The sequence below is a fragment of the Selaginella moellendorffii genome, unplaced genomic scaffold (assembly GCF_000143415.4).
Source record: "Selaginella moellendorffii unplaced genomic scaffold, v1.0 SELMOscaffold_75, whole genome shotgun sequence".
Classification (NCBI taxonomy): domain Eukaryota; kingdom Viridiplantae; phylum Streptophyta; class Lycopodiopsida; order Selaginellales; family Selaginellaceae; genus Selaginella; species Selaginella moellendorffii.
The window spans coordinates 907,646-925,237 of NW_003314336.1; the positions used below are offsets into that span (position 1 = coordinate 907,646).

At 41.9% G+C, this 17,592-nt stretch overlaps 3 protein-coding genes across 7 annotated transcripts; all 3 read left to right on the top strand.

Annotated features, from left to right (window-relative positions):
- The first annotated feature begins 507 nt into the window (after nt 1-507).
- Nucleotides 508-2,192, top strand: LOC9660442 (AP-1 complex subunit sigma-1). 2 transcript variants are annotated; one of them, XM_024660533.1, is made up of 7 exons: nt 854-896; nt 949-1,035; nt 1,113-1,204; nt 1,260-1,368; nt 1,447-1,482; nt 1,578-1,664; nt 1,737-2,192. In XM_024660533.1, exons 1-7 carry the CDS (start codon nt 894-896, stop codon nt 1,800-1,802), a joined length of 480 nt encoding a protein of 159 aa, XP_024516301.1. In that variant the 5' UTR covers nt 854-893; the 3' UTR covers nt 1,803-2,192. The 2 variants fall into 2 exon arrangements, with proteins under 2 accessions (XP_002986687.2, XP_024516301.1); XM_002986641.3 differs by having other exon boundaries at nt 508-1,035.
- Nucleotides 2,193-14,148: 11,956 nt separating this feature from the next.
- Nucleotides 14,149-15,626, top strand: LOC9662590. Of its 4 annotated transcripts, XM_024660583.1 has the most exons (12): nt 14,149-14,202; nt 14,257-14,349; nt 14,418-14,448; nt 14,500-14,581; nt 14,646-14,733; nt 14,792-14,884; nt 14,938-15,002; nt 15,069-15,081; nt 15,131-15,211; nt 15,268-15,376; nt 15,430-15,529; nt 15,599-15,626. In XM_024660583.1, the coding sequence occupies exons 1-12, from the start codon at nt 14,170-14,172 to the stop codon at nt 15,609-15,611; spliced, it is 801 nt and encodes a 266-aa protein (XP_024516351.1). In that variant the 5' UTR covers nt 14,149-14,169; the 3' UTR covers nt 15,612-15,626. The 4 variants fall into 4 exon arrangements, with proteins under 4 accessions (XP_024516351.1, XP_024516350.1, XP_024516348.1 ...); XM_024660582.1 differs by having other exon boundaries at nt 14,418-14,452; nt 14,510-14,581; nt 14,938-15,081; XM_024660580.1 differs by having other exon boundaries at nt 14,938-15,081.
- LOC9660444 (D-aminoacyl-tRNA deacylase) lies at nt 15,538-17,209 on the top strand. Its single transcript, XM_002986643.2, has 9 exons — nt 15,538-15,724; nt 15,773-15,953; nt 16,006-16,148; nt 16,207-16,270; nt 16,327-16,379; nt 16,430-16,485; nt 16,558-16,632; nt 16,685-16,885; nt 16,935-17,209. Exons 1-9 carry the CDS (start codon nt 15,608-15,610, stop codon nt 17,062-17,064), a joined length of 1,020 nt encoding a protein of 339 aa, XP_002986689.2. The 5' UTR covers nt 15,538-15,607; the 3' UTR covers nt 17,065-17,209.
- The last annotated feature ends 383 nt before the right edge of the window (nt 17,210-17,592 follow it).

Here is a 17,592-nt window from a genome sequence, read left to right on the forward strand (position 1 = left end):
GAGGTATACGAAAAGTTTTATTCTAAAGTGAAGTTCTCCCTCGCTGATTTGTTTGCTTCTCCAGAAACGCTAGCGTACTACGGATGCCGCAGCTCATATCTAGTCTTGTAGAAGAGAAAACGGTAGGGACTACATTCTTGACAAGACTGAACTTATATACGTTTTTTTGTAGAATGGCCGATGTAAAGCCAGTGTTGCAGACAATGCACTGCAAGATCCCGAGAAGACTGTGAATGGGGAGGATTTGTCAGCGCTGGTCCTCACAGCAGCAAGAGGCAGAGGCAGCGAGGCTAACACCGGTGGTGCTGTGAGAGCCGGGACTCCGAAAAAGAAAGTGAGCGACGAAGATGAAGTAGAAAAAGAGGAAGAGGAGGAGGACGGTGGTGGTGAGAGCGGTGGAGACGAAGGTGACAGCGATGATCCCGACCATGGTGGCAACGAAGAGGAGGAAGAAGGCGAGGAGGAGGAGGAAGAGGAAGAGGAGGATGGAGAAGAAGAGGAGGAAGATGGCGAGCAGCAACAGGGGGTTGGATCAAACGCTGCTGCTGCTGCTGCTGCTGCCGCTGCTGCTGCAAGAAACAACAATGCCATCGCCAGTGTTGATGGTGCTCCTGGATTCGACGAGGAAGAAGAAGAGAGCGATCAAGACGGTGGAGTGGAGGACGATGGCGAAGGAGCCGATGGAGGTGAGGATGAAGAGGACGACGATGGCGACGACGATGAAGATGGAGCTCCACCACCCAAGAAAGCCAAGAAATGAAGAGCGCCACATTTTTCTCTTCTTTGTCTTCTTTGTTTTTCGCGAACAAACACTCCTCACACACTGGTCGTTTTAAATTTGAAATTTCTAGCGATGCGAAGAGCCCTAAAAAGGGATTTGGAAGGCTCCGGGAATGGTTTGATCGATCGATCTATCGATTCGATCGCGACGCTTTTGTGCTCTTGCAGATCCAAGCCGTGTTCCTCGTGAGCCGCCAAGGGAAAGTGCGGCTCCAGAAATGGTACACTGCTTATCCAGGGAAAGATCGGCCTAAAGTAAGCGCCTACATTTTCTCTGATTTCCTCTTTGACTCTCTCTCTCTCTCTCTCTCTCTCTCTCTCATCCAATGCAGGCGATCAGAGAAATCACGAGCATCATTCTGTCCAGAGGAAGCAGGCTTTGCAATTTCATTGAATGGAAGGATTTGAAAGTCATCTACAAGCGGTAAGAAGCTCAAATCCTTTCTCTCTACGCGCTTGAGGTTTTGTTCTTGTTCTAGATATGCGAGCTTGTATTTTTGTATGTGCGTTGATGCCGACGACAACGAGCTCGACTGCTTGGAAGTCATACACCTCTTTGTGGAAGTTCTAGACCGCTACTTTGGCAACGTAAGCGTTTTTTTTTCTTTCGCTTCTTCTTCTGTAGACTTTACTTATATGTTTGTTTTATCTCGCTCTGGAATCCAGGTTTGCGAGCTCGACTTGGTTTTTAATTTCCACAAGGTCAGCCAGCGACTTTAAGTTTTGAGAGCAACGTCAATACTTGGTGTGGTTTTTTTTTCTTTTCTTTTTTCTTTCGTTTTTGTGTGTGTATGCAGGCGTATTATATCCTGGACGAGGTACTGCTGTCGGGAGAGCTACAGGAGTCGAGCAAAAAATCCGTGGCTCGAGTCATTTCTGCTCAGGTACACATTAACTTGTCTCTGGCTTTTTCTCTGTTCTTTCTTTTCTCCCTTTTAATGCCATTGTTTTTCCAGGACACCATGGTTGAGAAAGCCAAAGAAACCGGCATTTCCCACATGATGTCGTCAAGCAGCAAGTGAAAGTGGGCATCTTAAGTGAGAGTGGTCTGAGCTTGTAAGTCTTTCGGAGTTTTTTCATCGAGTTGGATCTTCGTCCAGCCGGGCCCTTTCCAGTTTCCATGAAGGTTTCCTGGAAGATTTTAGTTTGGTGCCGCAAAGCATTGCAGTCTTTGATTGTGTTGGTATTATAGATACGTAGTTGCAACGACATTGTTGTTTTCATTGGCGCTCTACACCGACGTGAACTACTTGGAGAAGCCGGGGTGGCAACACTATCTTCCTCGCATTTTTGCGACAAGGGCCGCTTGTGGGTGTTTCTTTTCTCTGGCCGCCTTCACTGCAAAGTTTAAGCAAACAAACAATGCTCATTTAAGCAAGTTTCATCCAAACAAACAATGCGAATCAGATTTTTATATGAGAATTTTCTAAGCTCCTCATTCTTCTGGCTCCACAAAGAATTTTTGGCCTAATTGCTGAAAGAAAACAAAGAAAAAATAACAATTATTTTGACAACTTAAACCACTAGCTTGTGGCCGCAAAATGCAAGTCCGATGATTCCCGGAGCGTTAAGAACGTTCCTGGCGGGGGAGCACGGCCATTCAGGAAACTCGTGAAGACAAGGTACCACTCCACGTTTGTGAGAATCGCAATTCTGGAACACGGATCTGTAAAGAGCTATAGTTTTGGTCCTGGAAGACAAATCATGGAACAGATTTTCGTGAGAAAGTTAAAGAGCTGGTTTCATGTTTCTTTTCGCTTCTTGATCGAGCTGGGAGTTGGACTGTGTAGAGCTTGCAGAAAAGCGCTGCTAAAACTCCATAAGTCGTCAACGAGAGAGGAAAAGAAAAAAAGTAAGTTGTTGTATCAAGAGAGCTAGCTATGGAACTTATAAAACCACCAAAAAAACCCATTCAACAGCACCGGCGTACCTTTCACAAAACTGTGCATTTCTTCGTCGATTGGATCGTCAGGAGTCAGGACCACACTGAAAACGACAGAGGAAAAGCAAAAGAGAAAACAAGTTGTGTCATTATGGCAAATTCCAGCACAACAAAGCGGGCAAGGAATTACAGATCAAACAAACTTACTTATAAGGGGGCTGAGATCTTCTGGCTCTCAACCAAAAGTAAGGAGACTGCAGTTCAATCGAGAAACATAGAAGATGTACATAAAAACTTGATCAATGTACCTCGTCACAGCTAGAATCATTGTCAGAGATACTTTCACTATCCCACCACGCTCGTGCATTTCTTCCTCGATTGGATCGTCAGAAGCCAGGACTATACAACCAGAAAATCAAAGGAAAACAGCAGTGTGCACGTAAAGATTGAAATCTGCGAAAGCAGGAACTCGGGAACTCGTAGACCTTGATCAGTGATCAAGGTCTAGCACCGATGTACCTTTCACAAAACTGTGCATTTCTTCGTCGAGTGGATCGTCAGGAGTCAGGACCACACTGAAAACGACAGCGGAAAAGCAAAAGAGAAAACAAGTTGTATCATTAGAGAGATATTGCAAAATTCCAGCACAACAAAGCGGGCAAGGAATTACAGATCAAACAAACTTACTTATAAGGGGGCTGAGATCTTCTTGAGGTCCCCTTCTGTTTATGGCTCTCAACCAGAAGTAAGGAGACTGCAGTTCAATCGAGAAACATAGAGATGTACATAAAAACTTGATCAATGTACCTCGTCACAGCTCGAATCATCGTCAGAGATACTTTCACTATTCCACCATGCTCATGCATTCCTTCCTCGATTGGATCGTCAGGAGCCAGGACTACACAAACCAGAAAATCAAAGGAAAACAGCAGTGTTCACGTAAAGATTGAAATCTGCGAAAGCAGGAATTTGGGAACTCGTAGACCTTGATCAGTTGATCGCGCCCGAAGGCTTGGCCAAAGCAAATGTGCATAAATGTGAACTTAGTATGGAAAACAAACCGCTACTCGCAGACTAGCAAAAGGTGGCATCCCTGAGGTGCATGGGAAACTTGCGATCGCTCATGTAGACGAACCGAACCTCCCTTCGCGGTTCAAGAGGTCCGCCATCCAGAACGAGACAATCACCCGGCAAGAGGCGGTGGAAAACCCCCGGATCGATGAGCTTGTAGGACGCGAAAATGCGGCAATCGACGTGAATCCCGCACACACTGCGCTCGCCCTCGTTCATGATCACCACTTCGAACTCGAGCACATCGCCGGTATCCACCTGGCTGATCTCAATGTTCCTCATGGGCCGGTCTACACAAATGGAGTGAGGAAGAAACGAAAGAAAAGGATCCAAAACAAATGGAACTTACCTGAATCGCTGGAAGCTGAAAGAACGGAGATCATGAGATACAGCATGAACAGCTTGCGCAATGCTTCATCTAGGATCATCCTCATCGTCGGGATGGATCAAGCAAGAAAGAAGAAGAAGAAGAAGCTACTCTCTCTTATGGTGAAACACGAGTATTTATCCTAAGGCTGCGTCGCCCCGTAATCTGGGACGTAAGTGAAACACCGGTTTTTGGAATGGATAAGCTTACGCGAATTAAATCTCCTCTGCGACGTGTGCCACCTTCCACGTATAATCGTAAAATCCGCTCTCTCACAGCAGTAGGTTTGACCGAAATGGCTTCTAGAGACTTTTAATCGTGTGGCTTCCCAACAGATATATTTTCGTTGAGATTAAAGAAAGGATGGCACTTCTTTGCAGGCTCCTGTGAGACCAGGAAATTGTAAAGTTATGATAAGAATATGCATAAGTTTGGATGTTCGCACCAGAAAGCTTCCTTCATTCAGTCCCAAAAGACCTGGAAAAAAAAGGTGAGATACAAACTCCAGGGAAGTGCCTAATCTCAACAAACATCCAATTTCTGGCCTTAGAGCGTAATCTTTGTCTGTATTTCTGAAACTTAACGAGAAACATTAGCATGGTTGATGGCAACAAGAGTTTGATGAGTTTCAAACCTTCCAGCCTCCGTTAGGACAAGCTTCATGAGTATTCTTAAGAGCCATCCTCTGCCATCAATACATTTAAACCATTGGTGTATTAACCATAAAAATACATTTAAATATCATAATAAAAATTTAACAATTTTAAAGATAATAAGCATTGACTAATAGATTTTAAATACTAAATTTTAATCTAAATCTTCTACTGCTGCTGCTCTTGGAACAAGAGCCACAATCTTCTGGACTGTGTGATTTATCCAGCTACTCTTTATGAGTCACATAACTATTCTCCTCTACATCTTCATCTTAACCCCATCAACTAAAACGATAGGCCCAAAACCTTTTTAGAACCACAATACCCTCTAAAGCATCATGTAATTTGGGAAACCCTTAATCCTTTATGGAATGAAAAGAATTGTGAAAGAAGGATCAATGCAGTAAAGTATAGAAAAAAGTTATTGCCTACCAAGGAAAGGATAATACCCTAATGAATATTGCAATTTACCTGCCATGATAAATTGTGTATATTAGAAAGTTCTAGCCCATCTTTGCTCATCCAAAACCCTGGATTTTCAATTTTTCACTATAATAGCTAACTTAGATTTACTTTTTTTACAAACTCTGAGAGAAAGCTACAAAAGAGATTTTGGCATTCAAAGTGAAATTTGCTACTTTACTACAGTTATATATTAGTTATGCTACTTTATATTTCAACAGCTGTTAAAGAATTTTTTTCCTAACCCATGTCCTTACAATTGATTGAACCATTGTAGTCCCATACTTGTGGTATGTGACCCTTTCGAGAACTCTTGAATGCAGCATGTGGCATCAAGAAATCTAGCATTCCAAGAAGAAACGTGTTTTGGCACATACTTTGCTAGATCACTAATTAACTAGCTATAGATGAGCACATTATTAAAAGAACTTACTTGCCTTGCATGATGCCTCTTCTTTTCTAGTCTTCTGCTTTGTTGTGACAATGTTAGTAATTTGGGTAAATAAAAAAACGGTGAGCCTGCCATTAGATTCTAAGGAATATTCACAGGCGGTAACAATTTATAAATTGCACGCCATAGTACGCAAAGTTCAAGCGCGTGCATCCAGGTTTGACACTGCTATATCCCTGTGAGAAAAAAAAAGTTCTTTCCTCGTTAGAAAAGCTCTTAGGAACGCTTACTAGAAATATTACTTGTTGAAAGGAACTATGAACACGAAAACAAAGAACCAGCTTCATGGCTGCATATGCCGCAGGACTGGTGGCCATGAGGTACTCACCCGCTACGGTGTGATGCGCAGGCACGTCTCTGTACTTAGTAGCCTTGGTAAGCAAGCGAACATGGATGATATTGCTGCGCACCAGCTGCTGGCGCACAACTTTGTTGGCGTGGTTGATCTGCCCACCAAAAACTTCGGCTACCACCGTCCTGTACGCCGCGGCACCACCACCCTCCACAATCGCCTTGAAGATCCCCGTCAACTCTGCTGGAGTCCATCCTTCCCCAAGCCCCAAAGTCATCTCCAAGTTCACCCTTGCCACGTCTATGAGATCCTGGGCTTGCGCCACCAGATTGGTAGCGTCCTCACCATTGTCAAGAGAAGCGTTGAGCGCCAGCGTTTTCAATTGATACGGGCTTCCACCAGCTGCCTCAAAGATGGAAGGCCAGACAGTCGCCTCCCAGTCTTGCGGGAGCTTCAAGCCCAGAGTTGGTGCGACGTGCTCGGAGAAAAACTGCTTGGCTTCGTCTTCGCAAAACAGGCCGAGTCCTATTGTCTTGAATTTGCCATCCGCGAACTTCCTACGCAGCCACGAGTCCACGACCGGAAGAACTCGTCCGAGGAAGCCATGACCACATGAGCCCTCCCAGTCTGCTTGGTCATGCCCTCCATGAAACCGAGCAACTCGTCGAGCTCCTTGTCGTAGACGCCTTCCCACTTGGCGAGCCTGTTAGCCTCGTCGAAGATGATAACCGGCTTGACGGACTTGTATTGAGCTAAAAAGCTCTGGATGATCCCTTGGATCGCCACAAGTTTTGCCCCTCGGATACCTTGAATACTTTCCCAGAAAGATTTGATTCCTTGAGCGATCTCCCCAGCTGGAACCCCCATCACGCTCGCATTCCCCAGAGACCCGAGTAAATCGCGGACTTGTTTCTGCCAGCCGCCCAATTCTGTCCTCAGCAAAGCGGCCATGGCATCCGGAGACGAGCAATCGTTGATGCGCATGTTGATGATGACCAACGGAGCCAAAGCGCTCCTGCCCGCGGAACTCTTCCAGAGCTCACGCAGATGCGTCAGTAACAGCGACTTTCCCGCATCCTTGGGACCCAGGAGCACATTGATTTGTAAAGGCGCAGCATCCAGGATCCTGACCAACATCTCCAGTTCCTCCTTGCGATCGAAGAAGCCGTAGGAAGACTGCACCGCACCCGCGGCCCGCCACACTTCGGATGCTTTGACCCAGCTCCACGCTGGTAACGGATTGACAAGCCCCCATCTTGCTCTAGCCCTAACCCTTATACATTTCAGTTTATTTAAATGATCCTAGACCCAGTCAATTTCCCTCTCCAGGCGCTCCACGAGAGCTCCAACTTCGGTGATCTTACAGGAACCAGTGGTAGACCACGTAGCTCTCGACGCAGGCCGTGAGCACTTGCACGAGATGGGTGAGCCCTCTTATAATTCACAGGGATTTCAAGAGCAGCAATATCCTCCTCGACAAGTTTAATGCTAAAGTTTCTGACTTTGGCCTCGCAAAGCTGGGCTTGGACAAAGCCGGCCTGGGAACTCAAGGCTACATAGCGCCCGGGTATGTAAAAAACATTTCTTTGCTTTCTTTTCTCAAAAACCATCACATTTTTCTTCCAGGTATGCATTAACTGCATGGACACTTTGACGACCAAATCGGATGTGTATAGCTTTGGAGTGTCTGCTGGAGCTTCTCGTGGGTCGTGTTCCTGTGGACATGACTGCCAAGAGCAGTTCTCGTCTCTCTATCAAGACTTCCTTCTTTGATCGTGCAAAATACTAATTTTCTGGCTTCTTCCAGGCATTGCCATGGCTCACAGACAGGAACAAGATGGTAGACATCATCGATCTGAGGCTGAACGGACAGTTTGCAATGAAAGATTTGATATAGCTATTGCAATCGCTGGTTCCTCTCGTCAAGCACAACTAGCCAATGGGAGTGTTGAGCAGTCCTAGGTTTTATCAACATCTCAATGCGAGTCCATCAAGCCAATTATCATCACTGACCATGCTCATAAGCTTGCAAAGTGGGAGCCTACGACAAGGAGCTATTTCCTGGAGGCCATAACCAGCTTCCTCAAATGAGTTCTTCAGTAAGAAGTTTGTGGATGGCAAATATACCTAGCCATTTTAGTGAAGAGGAAGCCAAGCAATTTCTTGCCTGGGCTTCACACTCTCGTGTGGCTGGGAGGAGAGTGTTTGGCCTTCCATCTTCGAGGCTTATTAATACAGAAATGTTCATCCAAAAACCCTAGTTTGGTTTGATTTGAAATTAACTTAATAGCACTATGCTAATATTAGTATATAGCATTATATTTGTACACTTGGAATTCACATCATCCCCTCCGGAAGGCAGTTAGGGTTTTTTGGTGGATGGGCCAGGATTTAGAGGAACATTAGGAAGAGGCATTAATGGATTTGTAAGTGATGCTAATTGTTCTTAATCCCTTTGTATGAAGTATTTCAATTGTTACACATACACCATTTTTGGAGGATAGGTTTGTTACTATAACACTTAATATGGTCCCTTCCACTAAATAAAAAACCCCTTAGACAAACCATGTAACATAAGATTAGGAAAATAGATTAACATTAAGTCATCCATTTTATACTTTACAGATGGATGATAATAGGAGTTGTAGCATTGTTGTTGTCCCACTTGTATGCAGTTTAAGTGTTTAATAGACTCTACTTGAATAAGTGAAAGAGTATTCGTTAAATATTAATCCCAAGATTTAACATTAGTAACTGGTAATCGTGGGTAAGTATTGGATTATGACCATATAAAAGTTTATAATATGAAACACCAATAGAACTCTATACCCCTTTCACATATGTATATTAAAGAGATGGCAAAAAATAACCATCCTAATCTGAATATTGAGAGTTCACATAGTTTGCAATCATTTCTTTGAAGGTTCAAATAAGTTGTTTAAACTCAACTTTATTGGCAGTAAATCATGACCATATAGGAGTTTATATAGTGAAGCATCAACAAAACATTATACCCTTATAATATACACATACCAAAGAGATGGTAAATAATTATCTTAATCTGAATACTGAAAGTTTATATACTTCACAATCATCCATGTGAAAAGTTTGAATAAATTATTCCACTAAACCATTTATTTATGAATGATAAGCACTTATGAAAGTGTGGCATATGCCTAATTAAGAAATTAAAACATGAAATGCCTATGCGAGACCATTATCTGAGAGAATTTTCTCTGGATAGGGATGTTAAAACACCATTCAATTAAAAAGTACCTAACAAAAGTCACTAATGCACTAGCAAAAGCACCAACTTCTAGCTAGTGAGTTAAGTAATTAAAAGCACTAATGATATACTCATTGCTAGCAATTGACCGTGGAAAAGACCTTATCAAATCAAATGCCACTAATTCAAATAAATAGGAAATTGCAATTGACTCTAACTATCCTTTCGCAACACAAAAGGGAGTATTACAGGCTTGGCACTAAACACAACTACACATATAATAGATAACATCACATTGCATCTTTAGTTATAAAAAGATTTATGTAGTTTCTCAATCATATGCTAATGTTCCATATGCCTATTTATGATAAACATAGAGAAAGTGTGGAATAAATATCAAAGGTACCACCAACCATAAATGATCATCAAAATCAATTCTAACAAAATAAAGAAGGTCAATATGAAGGCAATATTAAAAATATAAATATTGAAATGGCAAGTCATCAATAAGTAATATAAGATTTTCAAACCCCTCACAAAGCATATGGATCCATAACTTAACCTTTTGAGCTTTATAAACCTCGTCAAAAGAAGGTAAAATTTACTCCACTTTATAAACATTAAATATCAAGTACAACAACTTTTAATGGCATGGAATCCTTATCTAGAAAATCTATAAATATTGAAAAAACAAGCTTGTCAAGAACAAGATAAAATAGTGAGTTTGAGAAAAGCAATTGTATCAAGTATAGAACTCTATAGGTGATGAATAACCTCGAAATTATATATCTAAAATTTTAAAACCCATTGAATAATATGACTAACCAAGTTCTTCTATTTCAATAATAAAGTAACTACAGTATGATTACCTTCTAATAATGTCTAAGAACCATACAAAGATACATGAAACTTATCGAAACTACTGCTAAACACTATTTTCTATTATGAAGTAATTCACCTTTACTGGTTGTAATGTATGATTAATGTATACAATGGGATGTGTTAACTAGGCACACTTATACTTTCTTCCATTAAAACACCCTTAAAACTAATATTTGAAGCATTCACATGCAAAATGAAAGGTTGAGTGTAATTATGATACACCAAAACCATAAAAGTTATTAATAACTCTTTTATATCTGTAAATGTTTGTTCACAGTCTTTAAATCAACTGAAAGATGATATTAACAACTTTGCAATAGTGCAATATACTTAGAAAGATAATCAACAAAACAATTAAGATATTGCACCTTGCTTATGAAGTGTTACACATCATTTATACACTTTGGAATAAAGAACTTTATAATAGCCACAAGTTTGTTATAATCAACTTACAAACCCTTATAAAAAATATGATACCCAACATAAGTTGTGTCCTTATACCTAAACACACATTTCAACCGTTTCAATTTTAAACTAACTTTCCACAACTAATTTAACACTTTCTAAACATCACAAATATGCTCCTTTCACATCCCCTTTAAGTGGATCAAGACATTATGAATGAAATTAACAATCATCTCTAGTATATTACAAAGAATTTTATTCATCATCCACTTGAAAGTCGCTATAGTATTGTTTAACATAAATAGTATCACCAAGAATTCATACAAACTTAATGATGTATAAAATATAGTCTTGGGAACATCATTTTTGGCCATCAACACTTGCTAGTATTTAGAAGCAAAATTTAACTTTATGAACCAACAATTCTTCCCTAAACAATTTAAAAGATCAACAATATAAGGAAGAGGATACACATCTAAAATAGTCATTTTGTTTAACAGTTAATAATCAATGCAAAAGTAAATACTTTTATCAAATTTTATGACAAGATGAAATTCACATATCCAAAGACTTTATAACTTTTGGATAACAACTTTTTCTAACATCTTTTTGATGTTTGTATGTAAAATTTTGATTTCTTTTGGTAACTGGTGACAAACAAAAACTTTGATTGGACAAATATCCCTAGTTAGAATAAAGGTCAAATTCAAAAAGATTAGCATACTCCTTTATAAGCCAGTTAACAATTGCAACATAAAAATTGTCTTAATGGATTTAAAAAGGGAGTAGAAGAGTAAAATGGAAACATAAAACAAAATAATGAAAAAATAAAAGTGATGGAAGCAAAAGTATAAATAAAGGGATGAAAAGGAACAAAAATAATAAGAATGGAAGACAATATGAAACAAAGGGGAAAATCCTTAAAATCACATTTAACATAATTATGCTACAACCAATGTATACCAAATATGAAGTCAAAAAAGCAAACAAACAATGCTCATTTAGGCAAGTTTCATCTAAACAAACAATGTGAATCAGATTTTTATATAAACCTCCTCAATGCTTTATTTCGTTAAAGTGGGACTTTTCATTATCCCACTTATAGTGTGTGGCCACATGCCATTTTTATAACAACAATAAAAAATTGAAGTTTTAACTTTATAATTTATAAATTAAAAACTTTTCATATGATTTTTGTGTTATAATATTGTGAAATATAAAAAAATAAATTAAAAAACTGATAGAAATATTAATAAATATTAATTAAGTACTAGGAAATAGCATGTGGACATATGTTAATTAATGTCCCACTTTACTGAATAAGTCCCACTTTAACGAAATAAAGCATCTCATTCTTCTAGCTCCACAAAGAATTTTTGGCTTATAGCTCTTTACAGATCCGTGTACCAGAATTGCCCAGCAGGATTCTCACAAACGTCCTTGTCTTCACGAGTTTCCTGAATGGCCGTGCTCCCCCGCCAGGAACGTTCTTAACGCTCCAGGAATCATCGGACTTGCATTTTGCGGCCACAATCTTCCCATCTGTGGATGGCCTGGAATCGGAAGTTGTCAAAATAATAGTTTTTGGTCCTGGAAGAAAAAGCATGGAACAGATTTTCGTGAGGAAGTTAAAGAGCTGGTTTCATGTTTCTTTTCGCTTCTTGATCGAGCTGGGAGTTGGACTGTGTGGAGCTTCCAGAAAAGCGCTGCCAAAACTCCATAAGTTGTCAACGAAGGAGGAAAAGGAAAAGAGAAAGTAAGTTGTTGTATCAAGAGAGCTAGCTATGGAACTTATAAAACCACCAAAACCCATTCAACAGCACCGGTGTACCTTTCACAAAACTGTGCATTTCTTCGTCGACCACACTGAAAACAGAGGAAAAGCAAAAGAGAAAACAAGTTGTATCAGTAAAGAGCTATGGCAAAATTCCAGCACAAGAAAGCGGGCAAGGAATTACAGATCAAACAAACTTACTTATAAGGGGGCTGAGATCTTCTTGAGGTCCCCTTCTGTTTCTGGCTCTCAACCAGAAGTAAGGAGACTGCAGTTCAATCGAGAAACATAGAAGATGTACATAAAACCTTGATCAATGTACCTCGTCATGGCTCGAATCATCGTCAGAGATACTTTCACTATCCCACCATGCTCGTGCATTTCTTCCTCGATTGGATCGTCAGGAGCCAGGACTACACAAACCAGAAAATCAAAGGAAAACAGCAGTGTTCACGTAAAGATTGAAATCTGCGAAAGCAGGAACTCGGGAACTCGTAGACCTTGATCAGTTGATCGCGCCCGAAGGCTTGGCCAAAGCAAATGTGCATAAATGTGAACTTAGTATGGAAAACAAACCGCTACTCGCAGACTAGCAAAAGGTGGCATCTCTGAGGTGCATGGGGAACTTGCGATCGCTCATGTGAACCTCCCTTCGCGGCCATCCAGAACGAGAAGATCAGAGGCAGTGGAAAATTCCCGGATCGACGAGCTTGTAGGACGCGAAAATGCCGCAATAGACGTGAATCCCGCACACACTGCGCTTGCCCTCGTTCATGATCACCACTTCGAACTCGACCATGCCCATGGGCCGGTCTACACAAATGGAAGAAGTGAGGAAGAAACGAAAGAAAAGGATCCAAAACAAATGGAACTTACCTGAATCGCTGGAAGCTGGAATACGGAGATCAAGAGATACAGCATGAACAGCTTGTGCGATGCTTCCTGTAGGATCATCCTCATTGGCGGGATGGATCAAGCAAGAAAGAAGAAGAAGCTACTCTCTCTTATGGTGAAACACGAGTATTTATCCTAAGGCTGCGTCGCCCCGTAATCTGGGATACGTACGTGAAACACCGGTTTTTGGAATGGATAAGCTTATGCGAATTAAATCTCCTCTGCGAGGTTGTGCCACCTTCCACGTATAATCGTAAAATCCGCTCGGGTTTGACCGAAATGGCTTCCCAACAGATATATTTTCTTTGCGATTAAAGAAAGGATGGCACTTCTTTGCAGGCTCCTGTGAGACCAGGAAATTGCTAAAATTATGATAAGAAATGCACAAGTTTGGATGTTCGCACCAGAAAGCTTCCTTCCTTCAGTCCCAAAAGACCTGGAAAAAAAAAAAAACGGATGTTTGACCAAATAGACGAGATACAAACTCCAGGGAAGTGCCTAATCTCAACAAACATCCAATTTCCGGCCTTCGAGCGTAATGTTTGTCTGTATTTCTGAAACTTAACGACAGACATTAGCATGCTTGACGGCAACAAGAGGCTTTTCGCTCGGTCGTCTTCGAAAAAAGTTAAACTTTTGAGACTAACGAGCAAGAAAAGTGAAGCTTACCAACTGGATGAACTGTTAGAGATGGTTTGACTGAAACAGCAGTGTGTTTGCTCATAAAGACAATCTCCGCCGTCACACGCTCGCCACTGTGTGACTTTCAAAGATGGTCGAGATTGTCAGTCAATTGGAGGAGTCTCACATTTTCCAAACCCAATTTTCAAAAAACATTCGCGCTCTTCATTTCTCAGTGAGGGAAGAAAAGGATCCCAAACAAATGGAAACACCTTCGCTTGAAGTTGGAAGAACGCAATTCAAGAGATAAAGCATTAACAACTTGAGCGGTGCTTCCACTTCATCTTCTTCTTCATAAGAACTATGGTGTTAGGGTTTTAAGTAAATGGCCCAGGTATCCCTTGGAGCGATGGAGCGCGCTCGTTCCACACTGGAAGATTTTGTAAGTGCACAGCTTGAATCCTATGAGCAAACGCTGGAATCTTGTCTCTTACAGTGCAGATCTTATTTCATGTTCCATGGATTGGACGAGCGCCATGTTTTCAAGCACTTGCCAATTCTTATGTTTGTCGAGGCTTTTATTTACCAGGTATTTTAGTTCTTTCCTCGTCTTCTTGTGAATCTCCTTGCTCTGGTTCTAAGATCTATCTATTGCAGCTGGACGATCAGAATGAGAATGCGATCCAATGTGAGTAACACAGTTTTAGCTTCCTCTTCTTTTTCCTAAGCAAGTTCTCAGTATCAGGTAGTGGTGCTTTAGGAGCTGATCCTTTCCTGGCATTGCGACAAGTTCTCATGAACAAAAATCTTCTTACTGAGAGGTTTGTACGAAGGAAAAACAGATGCAAGATTTGTAGCGTTCTTCTTTTTTCTTTCCTTTTCTAGGATTGAGAAGGAGTTGGAAGATGGAGTTGAGTACTGGCTGTTGGAGCGCACTCTTTGCAAGGCGCTCTCTTCGAGCTCTTCTTCTGAAGTTGTTTGCGTTGGTTTTTCGTGGATATTGTTGCTACTGACACGGCAGCCTCTCCCAGATTTCAGCTTCAGATGTTTTGCGAGCTGTGCGCCTCAAGTCTTTCGACTATCGCGTTTTGAATCTTTTGCTCTACCGGCTAAGAGACGAAGAGGTAAGATAGTCGACTTCCTTCGTCTTCACTAGATAGCCTTTTCTCCTCTTCAGGTAAACGAAGTCCATTTCAACTTTCTGAAAACATCGGAATTGCTTGTGGAAATTTCAGACGACCTGTATGTAAGCTTGCTCTGGATATTAAGTTCGCTTGGCCTCACTGTGTTTGTTTGCTGGACGAACAGATACGACTACGAGGTAAAAAGTGTGCTTTTAGAAGACTTAGTTTGAACACAGCATTTCTCAGGAAGACGTTGTTGACAACAGCTTCAACATTCTGCGAATGTTTGTCAGCTTGTATGGTGCAAAGACAGCTCCAGCAAAGCTTGTGAGATTTTCCTTTTATCATTCTTTTTTAAAGATTTTCTAACTTGTATCCGCCAGGCAAGTTTGATATCTGAGATCGAGCGAGAGTACGAGAATCTGGTGAAGCAGCTTGAACCAGGGCTGGCGGCTCGCTACCAGAAGCGCTGCGAAGAAGCGGTAAAAGAAGGTGACACAGAATTCTTTTGCTCTAGCGTAGTTTTGACTCTTTTTTTTTCAAAGGTGGAAGCAACTCGAAACACCTTCTTGGATGCTGGACAATTCCTCATATTATTCAAGACGAGGCCGCATACAGATCGAGTGTCAATCGGGAAGCTATCGAGTAACTCTTTTACTTGAATGCCACCCTTGTTTTAAGTCTTTCTCTCCTTATTTTTGTTCTGCGAATCAGGGCATTTGAATGAAAAGAATGGTGACTTTGCTTGTGGCGACGACAACTGATCCCGCCTCGATCAATCCAGCCTCCGCTTTGCTCTTCTTTGCGCCAAACTCATGGACGCAAGGCCGCCCATTGCAGGTATCCAACCCAAGTCGCTTTTCTCTTTGCTGAGAATTTTTTTTCCAGGGCTTTAAGAACTTCGCTATGGGAAATGTGAGACTGCTGCAATTGACAGGCTCAATTGTGGGCGAAGACAATCTCGATCATCGTTGGGAGTCACACTCTGGCGAGCACGTCACAGAGATAATCTTCATGAGCAAACACGCTGCTGTTTCAGGAAAACCATCCTTAACAGTTCATCCAATTGGTAAACTTCACCGTTCTTTCTCTTTGTTTCTCAACACTTACTTTTTTCGAAGGTGTTCCACACATGCTACCGAGCGAGAAACCTCTAGCAGGTGGAAAGCCGGGATTTGCATCACCGCCTTGTCCCAGAATTGCACCTTGGTTACGGCTTTTGAAAGAAGTTGCTGTTAAACACGAACTTGTTCCCGAGTTTGAGGTACGAGCTACCTATGCTTGTGTTCTCGCAAGTTTTTAACTTCGCAGAACTACCACAGATTACGCTTGAGGCAACGCACCATGGGCCTGAGGTCGACGCTCCAGCGATGTTTGTCGAGATCGGTAAGCACTTTATTTCCTGTTTCATTCATCGACTGTCTACTTGGAAACATTTCAAGGGAGCTCGGATGGATATTGGAGCAGGCTAGACGCGGCACAGGCGATTGCAACAGTTTGTATCTTTTGTATTTCCTCAACAGTTATATGCAATCCTTTCTTCAGGTCTTTTGGCAAGGTTTGGGACTCGATGGAGGAACCGAGGTCGGCAAATGGACCGAGTAAGCTTTCTGGTGCGAAAGTTCAAACTTGTGCATGCTTTATCATAACCTCGGCATGTTTACTTCTTGTAGAGCACATCACGGCGAGAATGTTCTACTTGGGCTTGGAGGCGGTCACTATGTTCCTCGACACATGGATGTGATCGAGTAAAGCTTTGCAAGCTTTCCGGTTGATGATAGTTCTAAGTCTTGCTTTCAGAAACACAGGAAGCTGGGTCGGCCATCTTTTGTCCGGCTACTCGTTGCCAATGGACGAACCATCGGCTGAAACAAAGAAGAATGCGAACGAGGAGCTGTTTCTACACGTAACTGGGACTTGGAAGGACGCGATTAGAGAGTCATTTCGGAAGACACAGGCCGCGTTCCCTGGTGGAAAAGTCATGGCACATCTTGATGCAAAGTAAGTTTTTCTCGTTCCTTCTCTGGAACTAACGCTGGTAAATTCACAGGAGCCTAAAGAGCTGGCAAAGAAGCGCCATCCTTTCTTTTCTCGCATGCGAAAATATACCTGTGGGAAAGCCACACGATTTCGCCGCAGCGAATGAGGTTACAGCCTCGCAAGAGATTCATTCTCGGTAAGAGATTCATTCTCTAGAAGCCATTTCGGTCAAACACACTGTAGCGAGAGTGTGTATCCGAGCGGATTCTACGATAATACGTGGAAGATGGCACAAACTCGCACACAAGCAATTTAATTCGCATAAGCTTATCCATTCTTACTGTTCATACGGTATTTCACGAAAACGAGAAAAGAGTCCCAGTTACCGGGGACTCTACCTACGAGAACTAGAGGTATCGCTTGAAAGCTTTTCACTCTTCTTGCTTGATCCATCACGAAGATGAGGAAGATGATCCTAGTGGAAGCGTCGCTCAAGCTTTTCGCGCTTTATATCTTTCTCTCCGTTCTCCCAGCATCAAGCAAAGGTAAGTTTTCCATGGTTTGTTTGCTCGGATCCTTTCCTCTCCATTTTTTTCTCTTTAGAATGCTCCAAGCGGGACATTGTGATCAGTCAGGGGGACTCCGGCGGGCTCGAGTACGAAGTCGTGATCGTGAACGAGTGCGAGGATAGTCTGTGTGACATTCACGTCGATTGCGGCACTTTCTCG